This window comes from Prionailurus viverrinus, chromosome B2 (assembly GCF_022837055.1).
Source record: "Prionailurus viverrinus isolate Anna chromosome B2, UM_Priviv_1.0, whole genome shotgun sequence".
Taxonomy (NCBI): domain Eukaryota; kingdom Metazoa; phylum Chordata; class Mammalia; order Carnivora; family Felidae; genus Prionailurus; species Prionailurus viverrinus.
This window is the reverse complement of record NC_062565.1, coordinates 7,129,577-7,150,043: the sequence shown is the minus strand read 5'-3', so window position 1 is coordinate 7,150,043 and position 20,467 is coordinate 7,129,577. Positions and strand designations below refer to the sequence as shown.

Genomic DNA, 20,467 nt, shown 5'->3' with positions numbered 1-20,467 from the left:
GAGTTCCTGCTCTTATCCCTCATTCTCCAGGGTATAAACAAACACTGGGATTGGCCAGAGCCCTGACCTTCCGGATGATGAAGGCTCACTGGGGTTAAATTCTAACCAAGATCTTTCCCCTGGGTCTCAAGTTCTATCATGTTGTGCTATATTTACCAATGATGTTACACTTTATCTTTATCTTAGCCAATATTTAACTTTTGTGGAGGGAAAACATGTCATGAATGCATTACTCATAAGTTTCCATATTTCCCAAAGATTTTGGCAAGTGGCAGAGATGAAACTTCTGGGGTCCTATTAATACAGTTGAACTGAAGCCAAGTGCCAAATTTTAGTGAATTCAGAGGGGTAGAAATGGGTTTGTGTAGAGGCTAGAGGAAATATGCTAAGTGATTTCACATGGCTGGTTGATCAGTTATCAGCCTTCCCGTCGCAATGGTCTTCTTAGCTTGGGAATCAAACGGTTTTTAAAACAGGCAATTAAGAATGCAGAAAATGGGTCTTACTCACTGAAAATATGGGGAGCTCACCTCTTTTTCCCCCCAATTCCAGTCTCTGTTCAATTAAATATGTAGCTGCCAGTGGGAAGATGTAAGGATGGACTGAAATTTTTCATCATCCCATTTTTGTGCTAACATGTAAGCTTCTGAACCGGAACATCTTTGTGCGAATCAAATACCTCTTGGCATTGGTGGCTTGGGGACTGCCGAAACCCATAGTGTTTTAGAAAACTGAAATAGGCTGTTTGTTGAAAGAAGAATTTTTATTGATAAACACCCTTTAAAATTCATTATTTATACCGCAAGCTGAAATCCGACCATAGAAGCTCTTCTCTTGATTTCCCAAGCGACCTCATAAAAGGTTTGGGCTAACGTTCTGTAATTCCAAAATCCAAAGAAAATAAATTTTATCCAGATGCTGGGCTTGGGGATGTGTGTTGCATTACCAACAAAACCGAATATTTGTTTTTTGGAAAATCTTACTACTGTATATAATTTAAAGTAAAGGTTATATCTGTTTCTTCTTTCTTGTCCAGTTTCTTGTTTTCAGCCTCCAATGCCACTTTCCCACTTCTGAGTCTCTGGCCTTTCCATGTTTGTCGACAGTGTGCATGATTAAAATGATATTTTCATATTTCAGTGTAGTTGGAGCTCCTTAAAGCAGGGGGTTGTAAGTGCAAAAAAAAAAAATAGATATGCAGTTCCCTAATGGCTTATTACCATCACATTTGCAATTCAGATCAGCTTCTAAATTGACTGAAATTTTTAAACACATAGCAGGCAGTTTAAACTAATGATTGTCTGGAGGTTCACATCTGACATGAACTAAGCTTCTGTTCAAAACAAATTGCAAATAATTCCTCCCTTAGAGTCAAAATGTCACTTTTAAAACTCCGTGTTATTGCTAGATTTTTGTCAGTTACATACAAAAAAAGAAAATCTGCTTTTATCTGGAGTATTCTACCTTTGAAAGGATGGAGTGACACCATTTTCCTATTAAAAAAAATAACACAACAACATGTATCTGTATATATGGCTCTTCTACATCAGTTTCACTAGGAATCGCCCCCCTCCTCCCCCACTTCCCCCTTCAAAAATCCTAATTGTAAAGTAAAATACCCTTGGGGCAGTGGTAGGCCCAAGTTGCTTAGCAACCCTCAGCAGGTAGCGGGATTCAGCTGCAGCTGTTCTGATTCTTTCCTAAAGAACCTTCTTATTACTGTTTGTGTTAATCTTTAACCAGGCTTTTAAACTGCAGTCTTTCTCTCGCCGTCTCTTGTTGTTAGATTGAGGGGGCCTGCTCAAATGTTGTCCCAGAGGTAATGGTATTAAGGGTGGCTGTTGAATGTTTGAAGAGCGATAAGCCCTAAAAGGAATTAGAATTGCATGTTCCAACTCACCTTCTTTTACATTCTTCAAAAATATCGTGAAAATTGTACCCTAATAGAAACAACGGTTGGTGTTGACACACAGCCTAAACCCGCTTTTGCTCCCCGGCTTATAACTAAGGTGAGGCCGCTTCACTCTAACTGTTCGTTTTCAAAAGCCCCACCCTTTCCTGCAAAGACCACTTAAGGAATTCATTTAGAAGTTGTAGATAGCGGTTAGACTGATTCCTAAGTCTCTTGATTTAATTATGGGAGAGCTAGGTATGGATGGGTGGGTATAAAGACAGATTTAATAGGGCACTGGTGGATCTCCCTCTTCAAGGAAGTGTTTCTGTTGGGGGCTTCCTTGGACTGGAAGTTGACCAGTTCTTCAAGGATAAATCAGTGTTATGTGACAGGGAGGCACATTTAACTTTAATTAGCATGGGGACCTCATCGTTTCCGCTGTTATGAAGTTTGGACAAATTTCAGAGACCGCCCACAGCTGTTATTAGCCAGTGGCGGCAAGCTCATAAAACATTTTAAAATAAGGCTCTTTCTCCATTTCCGTTAAGCAACACAAGACAAAGTGAAGAAGGTCTTTTCTGAGGTCTTTTTACTCCCTTTCGCTCAGTAGATTAGAAAAAAGAAATCTTCACGGATGATTCACTCCCAGGACCTTCACTCCATGTCATTTAAAAGGAATTTAGGCCTTTTTCCATCATAGCATTTGGTTACAGACCTGGTCCTGTCCAACATAACATGTGCTTAATAGTACTGATTAACTGACTTGGAAATTGGAGAAAGGTCAGAGTATTTAAAGGAGATAACATTTTCATATTTTTCGGACCTTATTGAAGTTACTCCATATAGATATAATCTTCAAATTTTGGATTACACACACTTATTAGCCTCCTGATTTCTGAATTCCATTGATATTCTCCTTTTTGTCTGAGGCTGTTTTAAAAATACTTTGATCTTATGTAAACAACCAAAAAGTATAACTTCTTACAAAGTTCAATAGTTGTTACCGTCCAGTATCTATTGGGCTTTTGTGGATAAGTTCATTTTTATTCCTCTGAATACATCAAATGTGGGAAATGTACCTTATATTTCTGCTGGAGAAACGGAGACAGGGCACTTGTTACCACATTGTAGGCTGCCGTGGTTGATTGCCTTGGAGGTGTCATGATACCAGACAAGATCGGGCACATTCAGGGTGGTATGGCTGTAGACTGGAAGTCTCATGATAACAGGTAAGTGACCCTCTATGTAAGGCAGCATTCAGATTTCCACTGAGATCAGTTTTGCGTTCAGAATACCAGCGCCTTTTTTCTTCTTTCCAAGGAACGTTCGCCATACCATTTACAAATGATAAACCCTCTCTGTAGTTTTGTTTTGTCTGCTGTTTAAACTCCAACCTCTGTCTTTTATCTTTCTCTTGCCCTAAGATAAATTATTTTGTTACATGAAATGATTGCCCAAGTGGGTCAATTAAGTTCTTAATACAGTTGGTGTTGATTATGATTTTCCTAATGAAAATATCGATGTGAAATCTTCAAGGCAACTTATAAAAGTAAACTCCATGATGAATTTAAAAGAAAATTCAGGAAAAAGAAGACTATCGATAAACATGTTGGTTTTATTCTATCAAAACTTAGTTTATCAAATAATAATTTGTCAAATGTCAGTAGGAGAGAATATCAGTTTAGAAAAGGGCGATTTGAGACAGTGTGTTTATGCCTAGATTGTGGATCCATTTTCATGGGGTTTGGCCTTCGTCTCTACAGTCAGAGGGAACATAGGTCCCATGCCTGAAATCAGTAGGTGCTGTGTTCCTGTTATATCTGGGCAGCTATCTGTGTCTACTCAGGGCAGACTGTTATGTGGACCTCGTGCCTGCCTGCTCCTCATTTATGCCCAGGATCTGTGGCTTCAAAACCATCAGTGCAGATGCCGGAACTATAGCCCCAACCCTGAGTGGTGTATTAGGTTGCAATGACCCACTGTGGGCTCTGTGGCTTCCATTGTGGCTCATTATTTAGGTATGAACACACATTTTTACTCTTTCCACCCTCACCCCCACCGTCAGTTTTTTCTTTGCTTGGTTTTTGTTTTTTGGGTTTTGTTGGACAAACGTAGATATGAATAAAACACAATAGATTTTATTCCTCCTACGATATATTTTTGTTAAATGGAAAAGATCCTCAGATTGGTTCAGTCCCGAGTTTTTCAAGTGTGGCCCTACTGAGATTTTGGACTTTACATTTGGGACAGTAATTCTTGGTGGTTGAGACTGTCCTGTGCAGGGTGGAATGTCTAACAGCACCCTGGCCTCTACCCACCAGATGCCAGTGGCACCTCCCCCAGTTGTGACAACGCAGAGTGTCTCCAGGCATTGCCAGATGTGCGTCGGGGCCCCCCAAGCACCCCCTGGTTTCGTCCTTGACTCAATGTGTGGTGACCAGGATAGCCTATCACCGTCACCTATAATCTCAAGAGCCCCTGAATCGGAATCTGTGTTTTTAGTCAGATTTCCCAGGTGATTTCATACGAACATTATTGTGTGGAAAGTACTGATTATGTTCAGTAAATTTGGGCATATTCACTTCTTAGGCTGAGACAGCACAGTTCCAGAGGTTGAAATGTCATTGTAGCAGATTCCTCAGTCTGCAAGGTGATATATATATTGGCAAATGTACTTAAAGCAAGCGCAATCGAAATACTTAAGAAAAATGAAAGGGCGTTGACTAAAAAGTCCTCCCCTCCAGTAATTATCAGACCGTCTTAGATTTTGATCCACTTTCTACCACATGATTATAAATGAATGATACTTGGGAAATATTTCTGTATCTCCCAAGCTAATCCATATGGAACGCTAATGATAATGAATACTATAATTTATCAGGTATACATTATGTACTAAGTGCTCTGCTACGTACTTTGATCCTGATGACAACTCTGTGAGGCATTCACCTAATTCGACAGATGAAGAATCTAAGACTTCGAGAAATTAAGTACCTTTGTCCCGATCACAGATTTCTCCAAAGTGAAAGGCCCAGTATCCAGGCTCACGTTCTTGGCCATCTTCCTATTCCACTTCGCCTTCGAAGGGGAGAAGAAACCATAATGAACATTTTTTTCCAGCTAATTATGCCTATACAACATCCACACAGATTCTCAGCCCCAGGAACGAGCAGGGGGGAAGAATCATTATTTTTCTTTAAGGCTCTCTTTTGTTCTATCTTCTTAGGCAGGGGTCTCATTATACCTTGAGAATGTCTGAGTGTAGCCAACAGCTTGAGGTGAAGAGCAGAACTCCCCATTTCCATCCCTGTGCCCTGATAGAATTAGCTATCAGTGACAACAAAGCCACACGGTACATTGTAAGAGGCATCCTTGGAAAAGATCGTTTTGTCTCTTGTTTTTGAGATTTGCCCACGGAGTGCTAGGAATATGAACTATAGACTGCTTAGCTGGCCCAAGGCTTAATAAGTACACACAAACTGAGAAAGAAAATTACATGTGGCATTTACATGATTTAATTGGAAACTAATACCTCTGATTTTTTTTAAATTTTTTCCCTTCATTAGAGAACCCCTCTGCTTTTGCTTCTGATCCTTTCTTTAGCTGAACCTCTTCAACTCTATCACCAACCTATTTTTTATTCAACCTATATTCCGTCAGATGGTATTCCCAGCTTCCTTTTATCACCATGGTGACACCATGTGCTTATGCCTTTATTAAAAATTTATCTTAAATAGATCTTCTAGGAACTCGTCTTTTAGGCAATGACAGTTTTTCAGTTTCAAATCCACCCTAATGTCCAGATACTGGGAATTTGTGTGCAAATATTATTCCACTATTACTATAAAGGGAAATAAAGCAAAATGTTTAAAATTAGCTTCTATTCCTGCTAGTTACTTATGCGTGGAAAAGACATTTTATATGCATTCCATTCTTACTTTCCAAGCCCACTTGTCACACATTCTTCCTAAAGAAGAACTTTACGTAGGCTTGAATGAGCTTATATGATCATCCACTATTGGCAAATTTTAAACTTTTAAAAGAGTGTCCAGAAATATATCCTATGAAAAAAAATCAGAAATGCTTATTAATACAGATTGATATGGATCTCGTTGGCCTCATTTAAAAGCTTAAAAAGTACCTATATGTCCAGCAATGACAGAAGGATGAAATAATACTATAGCAGTGTGGTTGAACAATGTGCATTTCTTAAGAATGATATTACAAATAATTCAAATAATTTTAGTGGTGGGAAAAGGATTCTGTGTTAATTGAAAAAAGATACAAAACTTAGATGTGAGAAGATTTCTATCTTGATAATTATATCTATAGCTTTTTAGTTAAATATCTTTTGTTATATGTGTATTGATCTAATTACACAATTGAGTAAATGCCAGATGTTAATAATGGCTCTACCTGGTTGAGTAGTTTATGGGTGATTTTTATCTTTCTAAATCTGTTCTCTGTTTTCTGCAGTTTCTTTAGTGAGCATGAAATGCCTTTGAAATCAGAAAGAAAAAAAGGAGTATTTAAATATAAAATTAATTTAATTCTACCTGGATTGCACTAATATGATTAAGAGGTTCCTGGGATTTGCATATTTTTCTTATATTTAAAGAGTCCATTGTTACAGAAACTACTCTTAACCTGGTGCTTTTGTTTTAGAAGAGGGTTTCAAAACAATTATTCCAGATGAAGGACGGAGACTATTGTCTTCACCATGGATAATGAAAAATGAGTTACAAAGAGACAGGAACAAAATCAGGGGACATTGTCCCGAGTGTGTATAAATTAAATAGCTAATTTTCCAAAAGGTCAAATCTGGAGTCTGCAGATGGGTTTGACAGTAGAAAAGATTGCAGGGATATTTTTCATTATAATTAAACAAAAATGCACTTAAATAAAGCAGAATGTAAGAAGGTGCTTTTCTGTATGGATATGATAAATGGGTATTGGCGGGGGGGATTCTCGAAGGATGATGTTAGGGCAGTAAGAAAAAGGTTCAGAATTTGGCCACCGGAAACATGGGATTCTAGATTTGTCTCTGCCATTATGAAGACTTGGACCCATCATTTAATCTCCCTTGACCTCGGTTTCTTCACTCATAGTACATGAAGGGTTTGATGAGATGCTGTCTAAAATCCCTTACGGTTGAGAGTCTGATTAACCCTACTGTGTCCCATGTTCTCATAGCACACATCAAATTGTGGGAGTTTCATTTCTGAAACTTGGGTCAATGTCCTTGCTGATCCTCGGTGAAAACAACTATGTAGGCATCTCTGGTGATGATAGGAATGCTTTGGTGGCCAGTCAGCTCTGTTATTCTCTCCAACTAAATGAAGCCAAGCAAAGCACACAAAATCTCTTCTTAATTTCCACCAAACAGTGCTTTTTCACTTAGAACGCTATGTACACATGTGGAAATATTTCATCTTTTATAAAATGCTAGTATAAATTTGTGATGAGGGCCAACAAATGGTGACAAGAGCTGTTCTGTTTTATGAATACAAGTATCTGTTAAATATATCTGATGTGCACTTGTATATATGAATGCATGTATTAAAAAGATAGTTAATTGTTAAGCCTAGATTAATGTATTTGTTTTTAAAGTAACTTTATTGAAGTACAATTGATATTTAACAAACTGCACATATTTTAAGTACATAATTTGGTAAGTTTGATACTTGGATATACACATAATCCCCCACCAAAACCAAATTAGTAATCCTAACACTACCCCAAAAAACAATGTCTTGTTTCCCATTGTAATTCCTCTGCAAACTCGTACGTAGCATGAAGTTTGGTTCAGAGTTATTTTTTGTTCTTTGCAATGTGGATATCCAATTTTTCCAGCACTATTTGTTAAAACGTTGTTCTTCCTGTCCCTTAAAACTTTGTTAAAAAGCATTTGATCCCCTGTGTGGGGTTTATTTCTGAAGTAAACAACTCTGTTTCATTGATATGGTTGTGCCCCTGTATGTTAATTCCACTTTGATTCCTATAGTTTTATAATATGTGTTGAAGTTAGTATAAGCCCTTCACATTTGTTCTTTTATTTATCCTTAAGTAGTTTTGGATATTTCAGATCTTTTGAATTTTCATAGAAATGTTAGAGTCAGCTTGTTAATATCTAGAGGGAAGCCTGCTGAGACTTTTATTGGAAGTGCACCGAATGTCTAAATCAGTTTGGGGACATGTGGTAACCTGATGATATTGAGTTTTCTGATCTGTGAACACAGTGCATCTCTCCCATTTATTTAGGTGTTCTTTAATTTCTCTCTGCAAAGTTCTGGATTTCTCAGCATGCAGGTTTTGTATATCTTTTGTCATATTTGTATTTAAATCTTTCCTATTTTTGACACTTATATGAATAGTATTGCCTCTTTCAGTTTCACTTTCTGAGTATTGATTACCAGTCTATAAAATTACAATAGTTTGTTTTTGGTTTTGTTTTAGTATTGAACTTGGATCTCATGATCCTGTTAAACCCGATTTTTAGTTCTAGATTTTTGTGGGTAGATTTCATAGGATTTTCTATATAGATGGTCATGTCATCTGGAATTAGTGGTAGTTTAACTTCTACCTTTCCAATCTGGATGACTTTTATTTATTTTTTCTTATCTTATTGCACTGGCTTAAACCTCCGGTAAAATGATGAGTTCATGTGGTGACAGCAGGTGTCATTTCTTTGTTAATATTTTAGGTGAAGAGCACTAAGTATTTCGCCACTAAGTATGCTGTCAACTGCACATTTTTTGTAGCTATTATCATGTTGCAGTTTTCTTCTGGTGCAACTTTCCTGAGAGGTGTTTGTTTGTTTGGTTGGTTTTTTAAACCAGGAATGGATTTGAGTTTTGTCAATGTTTTTTTCTGCATCTATTGCAATGTGTATGTGTTCATCAGTTAATATGGTGAATGACATTGATTTTTTTAATGTTAAACCAGACATATGCTAGGATAAACTCCACTTAGTTATAATGCATTATCTTAAAAAATAGATAGATAGATGTAGATACATAGATAGATAGATAGACAGACAGATGGATTTGATTTGCTATAGGGTTAAACACTTTTTGCATTTGTGTTCTCTTGGGATACTGGTCTGAGGTTTTTTATTCTTGTAATGTATTTGATTTTGGATCCAGAGTGATGCTGTTATCACAAAATCAGTTGAGATGTATGTTTTATTTCTTCCCTCAGTGTCTGAAAGAACTGACTACTAAAAATCCATGTGGATGGAGTTTTCTTTGTGGGAAGATTTGAAGTTAACAAATTTAATTTCTTAATAGATACAGTGCTGTACAGGCTGTTTCTTCTTCTGTGACCTTGAGTAGCTTGCGTCTTAAGGCATTTGTCCATTTCATCTAGTTCTCAAACTTATAGGCATAAAGTTTATAATATTTTTATTAGGCGTTCCAGTTATCAGTTCATTACCTCTCAGCTTAAAATCTACTCTTCTTTACCTGCTCTGTGAGCTTTAAACATTTCTCCTTTGCAGCAATTGTGATAATAAGCTTTGTCGAAAGAAGGCACTGGAGGGCATTATGGAGGAGTGAAGTTTCTTCCTGGTTCCTGTTGGGAGTCCATGCTCCATGTATATTTTCCCATTTTTGCAGTGAGGGCTTTTGAGCAAAGAATTCTGGCACCTGAGTTAAAGGATGATTAAATAGAACTATAAAGATAGAGATATCCGGGGAGAGATAGCGATTTATCTCCGGAGAGCTATTTGTTTACATTTGTTTATACTCCAGGTGGTTATATAGAAGGGAGAGAGGAGGGGATCTCCAGAGAGGATTTGTTTATATTCTGGAGCAAAGGTCTTTCTAAAGGGGAGGATGGCTCGTCTGCCAGCAGCCCCGTATACGCTTTGAGTTTGTTCATTTTCGAGTTCTTCTCTTGTGGGGCAAAGCCCCTTTTTGTGCACAGGGTGCGTGTGTACAGGGCATCGCGGTGCATTTTCCTTTGGACATTTGGGACAGTTTGCACATGTGGAAATAGAGCACGGGATGCTCCGCTGCATCGCCGTGCGGGGGAACGGAGGCACGAGGAAGGGACGCCCCGTTCTGTATGTAAAAGGTCTATCCCGCGAAGAAGACACTTCCCATGCTCACACGTGCACGCCCCCGCCCCCAACGTACTTGTGTATACGCGCACATACACATACGGAGACATCTGTGGCAGGCTGGCTCGTCAGCCTGCAGGTCTGGTAACAATTCAGCTCGCTTGCAGTTGCAGACGTCACAGTTCCAGCGTGCTGTGCTGCGTCTGTGCCCCTGCTGCGCGGTTGTCAGCCTCGTGTCGCCCCCGCCGCTGTGCGCACTCACCGTGGTGCTGCTGACACGGGCACCATATGCTCCGGGTGTCACTCAGCCTTTTTGATCCACGGGGTCCCAGCGCTCCAACCTCCTCTGCACAAGCTCCCCCCCAGCCTCTTCCCGTGTGTATTCCGCGGGGTCATTCTCCACAGCCTTCCTGACATAGACACTGCGTATCCCAGCTTTTTTTTTTTTTCTGCATCTATTGAAATTGTGTGTGTGTGTGTTCATCAGTTAATACGTGAATGACCTTGATTTTTTTTTAAAGTTTATTTTGAGAGAAAGTACAAGTGGGAGAGGGGCAAAGAGGGGGAGAGCGAAAATCAGCACTGTCAGCGCAAAGTCCCACGCAGGGCTTGAACTCCTGAACCATGAGATCATGACCTGAGCGGAAATGAAGAGCCAGAGAGAGGTTCAACCGACTGAGCCGCCCAGGCACCCTTGACTTTGATTTTTAATGTTGAACCAGACTGATATTCTGGGATAAACTCCACTTAATTTAGCACCCCACGCCTTCGGTGAGTGCACCCCCAACACCTTGACTCCTTTTGTACTCTCATTCACCAGCATTGTTTCACCTGCAACTGTGAGACTGTGGTTGGTCATTCCCTCCCTCCTTCCTTCCTTCTCCTTAGCATCTCTGGCTTAGGTAACCCAGTTACCTTCTCTGTCATGGGGTGGTCGGTAAGACCGACTTTCCTTTTTTAAAAAAAAATTTTTTTAAGCATTTGTTTTTGAGACAGAGACAGAGCATGAACGGGGGAGGATCAGAGAGAGAGGGAGACACAGAATCTGAAACAGGCTCCAGGCTCTGAGCTGTCAGCACAGAGCCTGACGCGGGGCTCGAACTCACCGCTAGATCAAGACCTGAGCCCAAGTCGGACGCTTAACTGACCGAGCCACCCAGGCGCCCCAAGACCGACTTTCCAATAAGGTCTGTATTCAGGCTTGAAGAAGGCATGGTTTCCAAGTTTATTCCTCCTTGAATACTCTTCCTCCAACTTACTTTTGTTTTTGTAGAGTTTTCCTTACATCTTTCTCATTGCCCTTCATTATATTCCTTTTTAGAGTTAGGCAGCTTTTATTTATGAAAGACTCTTAAATTAGTTGTCCCATGCCATTAATTCATATAAAGTACAGTGACCCTGCAGGGCCATAGGGAGAAGAGCTCACAAAACCCAGTCATTAATTATTATTTATATCAGAACTCCTCTGTTCGACTGTGTGTTTTCTGTGCCCTGATTAGATTTGGACTGATATTTGACTTATAAAAACAAAATTGTAACTGACATACAATAAATATATTTTTTTAAGTTTTGTGTATTTATTTTGAAGGGGGGAGAGAACAAGGGAGGGGGCAGAGAGAGAGGGAAAGAGAATCCCAAGCAGGCTCCACACAGGCAGTGCAGAGCCCAACACGGGGCTTGAACCCACAAACTGTGAGATCGTGACCTGAGCCGCAACAAGAGTTGGCACTTAACTGAGCCACCCAGGTGCCCCCGGCCCCAAACATTTCTTAATGTCAAATTCAGGGATCACAGAGAAGCTGGGCCAGTGGTTCGTTTAGTTTGGGTTCGTCGTATCGGTTTATGTGATTCCCTTTCTTGTATAGTTAAGTCAGTGCTGGTCACCTTGCTTTAGGAATGACTTCTGGGATTACTTCTGTGTACCTGTTGTCACCTGCTTCTCAGTGGGAAGCATCAAAGCCATGTGAACATGTACTGTGGCAGTAAGCCTGGACCTATGTGGCTACTGGAGGAAAAATACGGTTTACAATATATAAATGTAGAGATCCAGGACCTTGTCTGCACAAAATTGTTCTAAATTCCATATTCATGTGTGCAAGGACCTGATACAGGTTTTCCCAAGTTACTAGCAAAACTTTAAATTACTGATAATGCATCCAAAAGCAAAAAGGGTCCTTTCTGAACTATTAATAGAAAATAACATTTTATTAACCATGTTCAAGTAGAGACTAAATTAGCTATCTAACATCTTTACAACAGGGAATCAAAGAGTTTGGGACCAAAAAAAAAATGTAGGCAAAACTTACTGCGGTTACCACAGAGTCTGACAGGTTATTAATACACATGTTTGTTTTCCTTGAGTTTATTATGTTTGTGGTATTGGTCAGCTTTTACATGTTGAAATCTGTTGCATTTTACTGGTTTCGTTTCAACGGTTTATGTTTATACCTAATTTTATATCCACCATTTTGTATTTTTCTCTTAAAGTAGGAACCCCGAAATGTATGAGCTTCTAGCCTCACATGAACTGTGTCCGTCCTTGCCTCCGAATCTTGTTTTACTTGGTCATGTCCTAGCAAGTGAATTACCCAGTGCGTGGTATTGTTCATGATATTAGAGACTATGTAGAGATTTTGAATATAAATATTGATGATGATGATGGTGTCAGGGCTGGCCATGTTGACCATAATAGCAGTGATGATAATGAATGGCTTTTTCTTTGAATCACAGATCAAACTAAATCCATTAACCACCTTTTGTAGAGACACATCAAAGATTTCTTTTTGTTTGCTCAGAATTATACCTACTGCAATTTAAACGTACTTGGTCTTTGTCCTCACTCAACAGTGAGAACCTCTGGTCAGCATTTGCTGTGTATCTCTTGATGTGGTTGAGGTCTATATTTCATCAACCCAAAATCAGAGCACACAATTTTCCCCTGGTTATAGATTTATGGTATTAAACAATATAGTATTTCAAGCTTTATGAAAACATTTGGTTAATTTATATTTGCTAATATACTTAAAGAATTGCCTTTAGTATAGAAAACACATGAGAATTAAGTACGTACTTCACATACATATCAAAGTACGTGAAAATTGTACCGGAAAATTGGGGACAATGTTATTTAGAATGATATTTGTCTAGTCTTCGATAATTATGTTTTCAGGTGTGTTTTTCCATTTAAGGGTTAGCATTGAGATTCGTGGCTTCAGACATATTTTAGGCTCAAGACAAAGGTTAGACATTCTTTTGTGTATTAGGCCTTGAGAATTATTCAACACAGCATAGAAGTCAACTCCTAAGTATGCTGTTATCATATTTAATTTATGACAGTGTATTGTTTTTAGATGTCTATCTTTTTTTCTTCCTACTTTGAATAGACTCCTTCTTGTCTCTCCCTTTGTCATTTTTTTTTCAGTCAGATTGCTCAATCTGAAAACAAAGAGCTCTTTGATAATGCACTAGAAAAAAGGGTTAAAGGATGGTTTCGAACAAATTCAAGAAAGAATGATCCAGTTCCCGCTTGGAGAAGGACACACGAGCTGAATCCAGTGGGGCTGTGGGACCTGGGGAGGAAATTGTGAGTACTTGCTCTTGATTGAGTATCATTATCCTCCTGTTGTCTAGGAAGATGATTGTTATAATTAGCAACAAATGTCATGGGGAACTATAATTTACTTCACCCTGTAGCAACTGATAGTTTACCTTTTTCAGTGCCCTTTTCTACCTAGCCACCAGGTCACTCTCTTCTCCCCACCCCTCTATAACAATAAAATATAGACTAAAATATATTTGTCTTACAGTCTTACATATTGATGTACACTTACAGCAATAATCTGACTATAAATTTTTTGTAAGTAATTGAATGGACGCTCACCCAAATTTTAGACTCTTTTATAGTTAAAATTCCTACAAGAAATGAGAAACCATGAGTTTGCATAATAGGTACACAGGAGGGGTTGTTAGAGATATTTTAGGACTCTGCCTCATTAATTTTATTACTAAGTGTACCATAAAGGGATGTTACTCACGGTGTTGAACAGTGCTTTTTAAACAGAATTTTAATATCTTTTGGATTTTATTTGTGGTGTACTTTTTCAATTTCATTTTGAACTTATTATGGTTATCCAGTAGAGTTATATGTAACTCTCGAGTTAAATTTTAAAAACAGAATGCAAAGCACCATAGTTTATAAAGCATCATATAATTAGTTGTGAAGAATATTGAGCGAGCATGAACCCGTGCTAGGTATTTACTATATGAGAGTCATAATCGTTCAGTTGTCTTTAAATGAAAATAACTCAAGTGATCTTTTGAAACGTGTCACTATTTGGGACTTCATACCATATCCAGGTGAACAAGCCCCAGTGTGTATTTTTAAAAAGCACAGAATATTATATTTAGAATAGTAATGAAATGAAAGAAGTCATTGAAATAAATACATAGTGGATAAATCTAGGCCAAAGATAAGAGCTTTCCACGCCGAGGAGGGATGTGAATAATGTCTCATAACGATATATTTTTATCTGAGTGTGGCATTTTACAGGAGTCCCCCCATTATCTGCACTTTGACTTTCTGCAGTTTCAATTACTGGTGGTCAACCAAGACCCGGAAACAGATGATCCTCCTGGCAAACCGTCGGAAGATCAGTAGCAGCCTGACGCTGTGTCACAATGCCTACGTCATTCACCTCATTTCATCGCGTCATGTAAACATCTTATCTCCCATCATCACAAGAAGGGTGAGTACAGTATAATATATTTTGGGACAGAGATCACATTCACTTAACTTTAACTATGGCATATTGTTGTAATTGTTCTATTTCATTAGTCACCATTATTATCGTGTCTAACTTAGAAAGTAAACTTGACCATAGGTGTGTATATATAGAAAAAAGTGTATGTAGGGTTTGGTATTATCCGTTGTTTCAGGCATCTGCTGGGGTTCTTGGAACATAGAAGAGGAGACTGCCGTATTTCTTTGACTACCACAGTTCTCAGACGAATAGTCAACATCTTATTTTGATGTCTCTACTTTATAGCCTTATGACCTAAAGTCATTCTATATGTTTTCACTGAGACTCTGCTCTACAATGTCATTAACATATTGTTTTAACCATGTGCAGTGGCCTTTGCTCAGTGTTCATTCTCCATAGCATCTCTGTCGATTTCAATATTTTTTGACTATTCCCTGCTTCTCTAAACAGTTGGCTTTTATGGCATTGATTCTGATTTGTCTTCTCTCACCTGGGTTGCTCCTTATCTTGGTACTTTTGTTTTACACTCTTCTAAATGTGCGTGTTCTATAATGCCTGTTTCTAGAACATTTGCTCTTTTCATCCTTTTTAGGGGATTATCTGTTTTCTAGGCCTCAACCATTTCTTTGTGGGAGAGACTATGATAACTGGTATTTTTTTCCCATCTCTAGAATTGTCTTCGTGAGATTCCTAGAGTCAAGGGAAATGAGAGAGAACTAAAAATATTAAGGATGTCTTGTGAGATCAGAAAATTATCTAGTTGTAAATTTGGAACTCCAGAAATAAGTGGAACAATGGAGATTTAGTTGGTAGAAACAAAAATGAAGCTGGAGTTTATGTTTTTATTCTTGTGCTCATTTGAAAGAAGATTCTTTTCAATATACATTTTTATCCTTCATGCTTAATTTCAGAGTTGGTTCATATGTTGGTGTGTAGCTTTTTGCTAAAGGTCAATCGAATATGTACCATATCCAACTGTTTTGAAGTAATTAGTTCAGGTCCTAAGCAGAGGTACATGGTTTCTCAGGTGACGGAAAAATTCAATTACTATTTATAGTGAAAGTTGCACTTGGACAAGTCCATTAATTTATCACCACTTACTAATTTCGCTGGTATTGATTACCATATTTATAAAGTGGTTTTAAGCTGTATACTCAGAGTGCCTGGATGTCAGGTAACACTCCTTCCTTCATTTATTTTTTTATAGGACTTTTTTTTTTTACCATTTATTATTTTTAAGGGAGAGAGAGAGAGAGAGAGAGAGAGAGAGCGCACAACAGAGGGACAGAGAGAGAGAGAGGAAGACAAAGAATCCGAGGCAGGCTCCAGGCTCTGAGCTGTCAGCACAGAACCCGATGCAGGTTCGAACTCAGAAACCGTGCGGTTGTAACCTGATTCAAAGTCAGACACTTAATCGACTGAGCCACCCAGGAAACCCCCTTTATTTATTGACGTTTCTTTATTTTGAGAGGTGGGGGGACGGAGGGGGGGAAGAGAGAGGAGCAGAGAATCCCAAGCAGCTTCCTCACTGTCAGTGCAGAGCCCAGTGTGAGGCTTGAACCCACGAACAACGAGATCATGACCTGAGACAAAGCCATGAGTCAGATGCTTGACAAACCAAGCTGCCTAAGGAGCTCTGGTGTCCCTTCCTTTATATGTTTGCTTGCTGAGTTCACTTGCTGAGGCCTGATGAACGCATTTCCACAGGTTCATTTTCCTGATTACTGGGCCCACAGAAACAAAATCTATACATTCTAATTATGTAGGATTGCCCCATAAATTCTAGATTTTTTAAACCATATTGTTCGTATACATGGATAGAGTTTAGAGCAAAGAAACAACCAGAAACACAAAGAAACTGTGAGAGATGGAAACTCAACCCCAAGTTGTGTTTTTGTGTCCTGAGTGAAATGTGACTATAAGACAATGAGATTGTTTCTTCCATGTGATTGTGAAATTAGTCACATTATCTTAAACTCCTATCCTGACTGTTCTTGTCACCATAAAAAGTACAAAGAATACTCTCATTTGCTGCCTAAAGCTTGATTTGGCTAATGAAGAAAATATTTCCGGGCCACCTCTTTGCCATTGGAAGACATCGTGTACAAAAGCTTTGCAGTTACTTCTGAGAAGTTAGAGCTTATTTGCTTAACAGATTAATCTCCCTCCCTCCTCAATTTCCTTTTGTTCACATTTGCTTCTTTGGCTTCTCTATCAGTTTCCCTCTTGTCCACGTTGTTTGGGTAATGATTGTTGAGCACAATGTCCGGACTCTGGATACTTCAGTAGATTTCAGCAACATGGTGTTCATTACAGAAAACTGTGAATCCGCATGGACCCTCCACTCTGTCTCTGAGCCTTATGGGCCTTTGGCTGTTTCTTTTGTCCTGTAAATTTGAAGGGACAATTCCACAAATAATATTTTCTTCTTTCTTAAGTCATTTTCTGAACTGGAAATACCTGCATATCTACATATGGCCTTCAACATAGGTGGAAAATGTATTGGAATAAAGAATAACTTTTGGTGGAAATAAGAAATATCTTAAAAGAAGTAAGATATTTAAATATCTTAGAGTACATCTAATGAGACAAAATCATTAATGTTATCGAATATTTTCAATAAAAAGATTGTAATAGAAAATTGATGTTACAGTAAACACTTTGAGAAAATTGCTACACTAGAAATTTTGAGATGGGAGTTTAAGAAGTTTATTTGAATATATATTTTTTATGTTTATTTACTTTTGAGAGAAAGAGAGTGGGGGACAGAGGATCCAACGTGGGCTCTGCACTGACAGCAGAGAAATTGATACGGGGCTCAAACTCAGGAATCATGAGATCATGACCTGAGCCCAAGTTGGACACTTAACCTACTGAGACACCCAGGTGTCCCTTGAATATTTTTACTTAATTTGCTCCTATTAAGGTTATTTAAATACTTAGATTCAAATGGTGAGTAAATCAGAGCATTGTGAGTTAGCAAATATTAGAAGACTTAAAAAATACACCATATTCATATCCCTGTAAATTCATTCTCTGTTCTAGAAGCTGCCAAAACATAAAGTAATACTATGATAAATCTCTTGAGGGGTATTTTGGGATAAAATAATTGGAGAAAATGATTTCTTTATGATATAAGGCAAAAACATTAAGATTTTAAGAGTAAATACTTTCACAAAAGATTCAAATTCTAAACAAATGAATAGACTGCTCAGTTATATTCAATGTGTACTAAAATTTTGAATCTCATTTTATTTCACAGTTAGACTTTCTCTGATAGTTTTCGAAAAAACAGCAAACAACCCCTTCTCCCCTCAACATACTAAAAAGCCAACACCTTAACGGAAATCCACTTAATTTTATTTTAAAAATTTTAAGGATATTTGAGAGTTACACTCTCCAATTCTATTTCAAAGTAATAGAAACGTAAGTACACAATATATTTATTTCCTTGTCCTCCAGATCTTCCACTGATTAGATTATTAGTTATCTGATTAAAGAGGCACACCAGTTTTTTGCTTTCATTTTTTAAATAAAGCAGACTACTTAATCCCATACCATATGTAAAGAGAAAACAGGCTCGCAAGTCAATTCTATTGTACATCTAAAGCAGACTTGAGGGGCGCCTGGCTGGCTCAGTTGGTGGACCGTGACACTCTCAATCTCAGGGTTGTGAGTTTGAGCCCCACATTGGGTGTAGGTATTGCATGGAAATAAAATCTTTAAAAAAAAATGAAACTGCTTTAAAAAAATAAAAAGTAAAAAAATAAAGCAGTCCTAAAACACACCAAGAAAATCTAGCAAAACATCGCTCAAAATAAATTACTTTATGAATAATTTAAACTTGGGGCGCCTGGGTAGCTTAGTTGGTTGAGCCTCTGACTCTTGATATCCGCTCAGGTCATGATTCCATGGGTTCCAGGCTGAGTGTGGAGCCTACTTGGGATTCTCTCTCTCTCTCTCTCTCTCTCTCTCTCTCTCTCTCTCTCTCTCCCCCTCCCTCCCTCCCTCCCTCCCTCCCTCCCTCTCCCTCTCCCTCTCCCCCTCTCTCTCCCTCTCCCTCCCTCTCCCTCTCCTCTTCCCTCACCCACACGTGTGCATGCACATGTGCATACAGTCTTTCTAAAATAAATAAAATTTTAAAAAATAACTTAAACTTTAACAGATAAACAATGACAAGAATACTAAATGTATATTATACACTTGCTACAAATACACCAAAAAGTCATCACTAAGCTTTTTACCAATTAACTGAAAAATTTTAACCTGGGCAATTCCATGGTTCACAGAGTTTATGTGTTTAAAAATAGACCAATTGTAGGGGCGCCTGGGTGGCTCAGTCAGTTAAGTGTCCAACTTTGGCTCAGGTCATGATTGCACAGTTCATGAGTTTGAGCCCCGCGTCGGGCTCTGTGCTGACAGCTTGGAGCCTGGAGCTTTCTTCGGATTCTGTGTCTCCCTCTCTCTCTGTCCCTCCCCTGCTCACACTCTGTCTCTCTGTGTCTCTCAAAAATAAATAAACGTTAAAAAATTTAAAAAATAAACCAGTTGTTCAAGAGGTACAATTTGTATCTTTTGTATATTTTGTGTACTAATTTGTATTTGTATATTTTGTGTACTAATCCTAGACAGGGGTGTTTTGCAAGATTCCTCATGAAGCGAATGATGTAAATAATGGTGTCCTCTGTGAGATTCCTACAGAGGAGTTCAGAGGTCTGTTATGAGAAAAGTTATATATTGAATATTTGAATTAATATATTTAGGGGCACCTGGGTGGCTCAGTCAGTTGAGCTTCCAACTTCGGCTCAGGTCATGATCTCATGGTGTGTGAGTTTGAGCCCCGCCTAGGGCTCTGTGCTCATAGCGTAGAGCCTGGAGCCTGCTTCGGATTCCGTGTCTCCCTCTCTCTTTCTTTGCCCCTCCCCTGTTCTTGCTCTCTCTCTGTCTCTCACAAATAAATAAATGTTTAAAAAATTTAAAAAAAGAATATATTTGCATTAAGATAGGTAAACTGATATTTGAGTACAGAAATAAAACATCAGTATTAAATATTAAGCTACACATTCTGTTTTTCTAGAGTGTTAAAGCAGAGAATAGAGAGGTACACTTAAATTCTTTGAAGTGTATGGCAGGGGTACAACTCTGAAACAAAAGTCATTATTATTATTTTTTTGAAAACTATCTGTAACATACAACTGGCTTATAATTTTTTTTTAAGATTTTAGTTTTAAGTACTCTCTACACCCAACGTGGAGCTCAAACTCAACAGCCCTGAGGTCAAGAGTCATACACTCTACTCCCTGAGCCAGTCAGGTGTCCCTTACAATTTTTGATCATATTCAGTATGTTAACTTATTTCATTCTGTAGGCATATATTTTTCAGTCAGTTCTCCTCTGTTGTACAGAGAACGACCTGCTCTTCAAGATGAACCATTTCAGAGGTTCTTTCCCCAGACTTAAAATGCCAAAAGGCATGCATGATTGGTTTGCCTGCATGTATAATTTTCAGGTTAATCTTTTTCAGCTGCCTACCTTTTGCTGGTGAACTTCAGGGACCTGTTGGTCCCTTGATCTGTATTTCCAAAATTATATCTTGAGGAACTTCTTGCCTCTTCCCTTGGCGACTGAGAAATGTTAGTCCCTCCCAAGATAGCCTCTTGCTCCACACGAAGGCACAACACAGGGTAGCTGCATTCCAGGTAGCTGGCTGGTAAGGAGTACACCTTGAGGTCCCTGAGGCTCCAATGCTGT

General features: G+C 38.5%; 1 protein-coding gene across 5 annotated transcripts in view; it reads left to right on the top strand.

The window, feature by feature from the left end:
• The window catches only part of LOC125165885 (uncharacterized), an 821,026-nt gene that overhangs the window by 693,886 nt on the left and 106,673 nt on the right, over positions 1-20,467 (top strand). For all 5 annotated transcript variants that reach the window (XM_047859334.1, XM_047859337.1, XM_047859338.1 and 2 more), the window contains 2 exons: positions 13,378-13,539; positions 14,542-14,701. In XM_047859334.1, the coding sequence (XP_047715290.1) occupies positions 13,378-13,539; positions 14,542-14,701 (322 nt within the window). The remainder of the gene's footprint in view (positions 1-13,377; positions 13,540-14,541; positions 14,702-20,467) is intronic.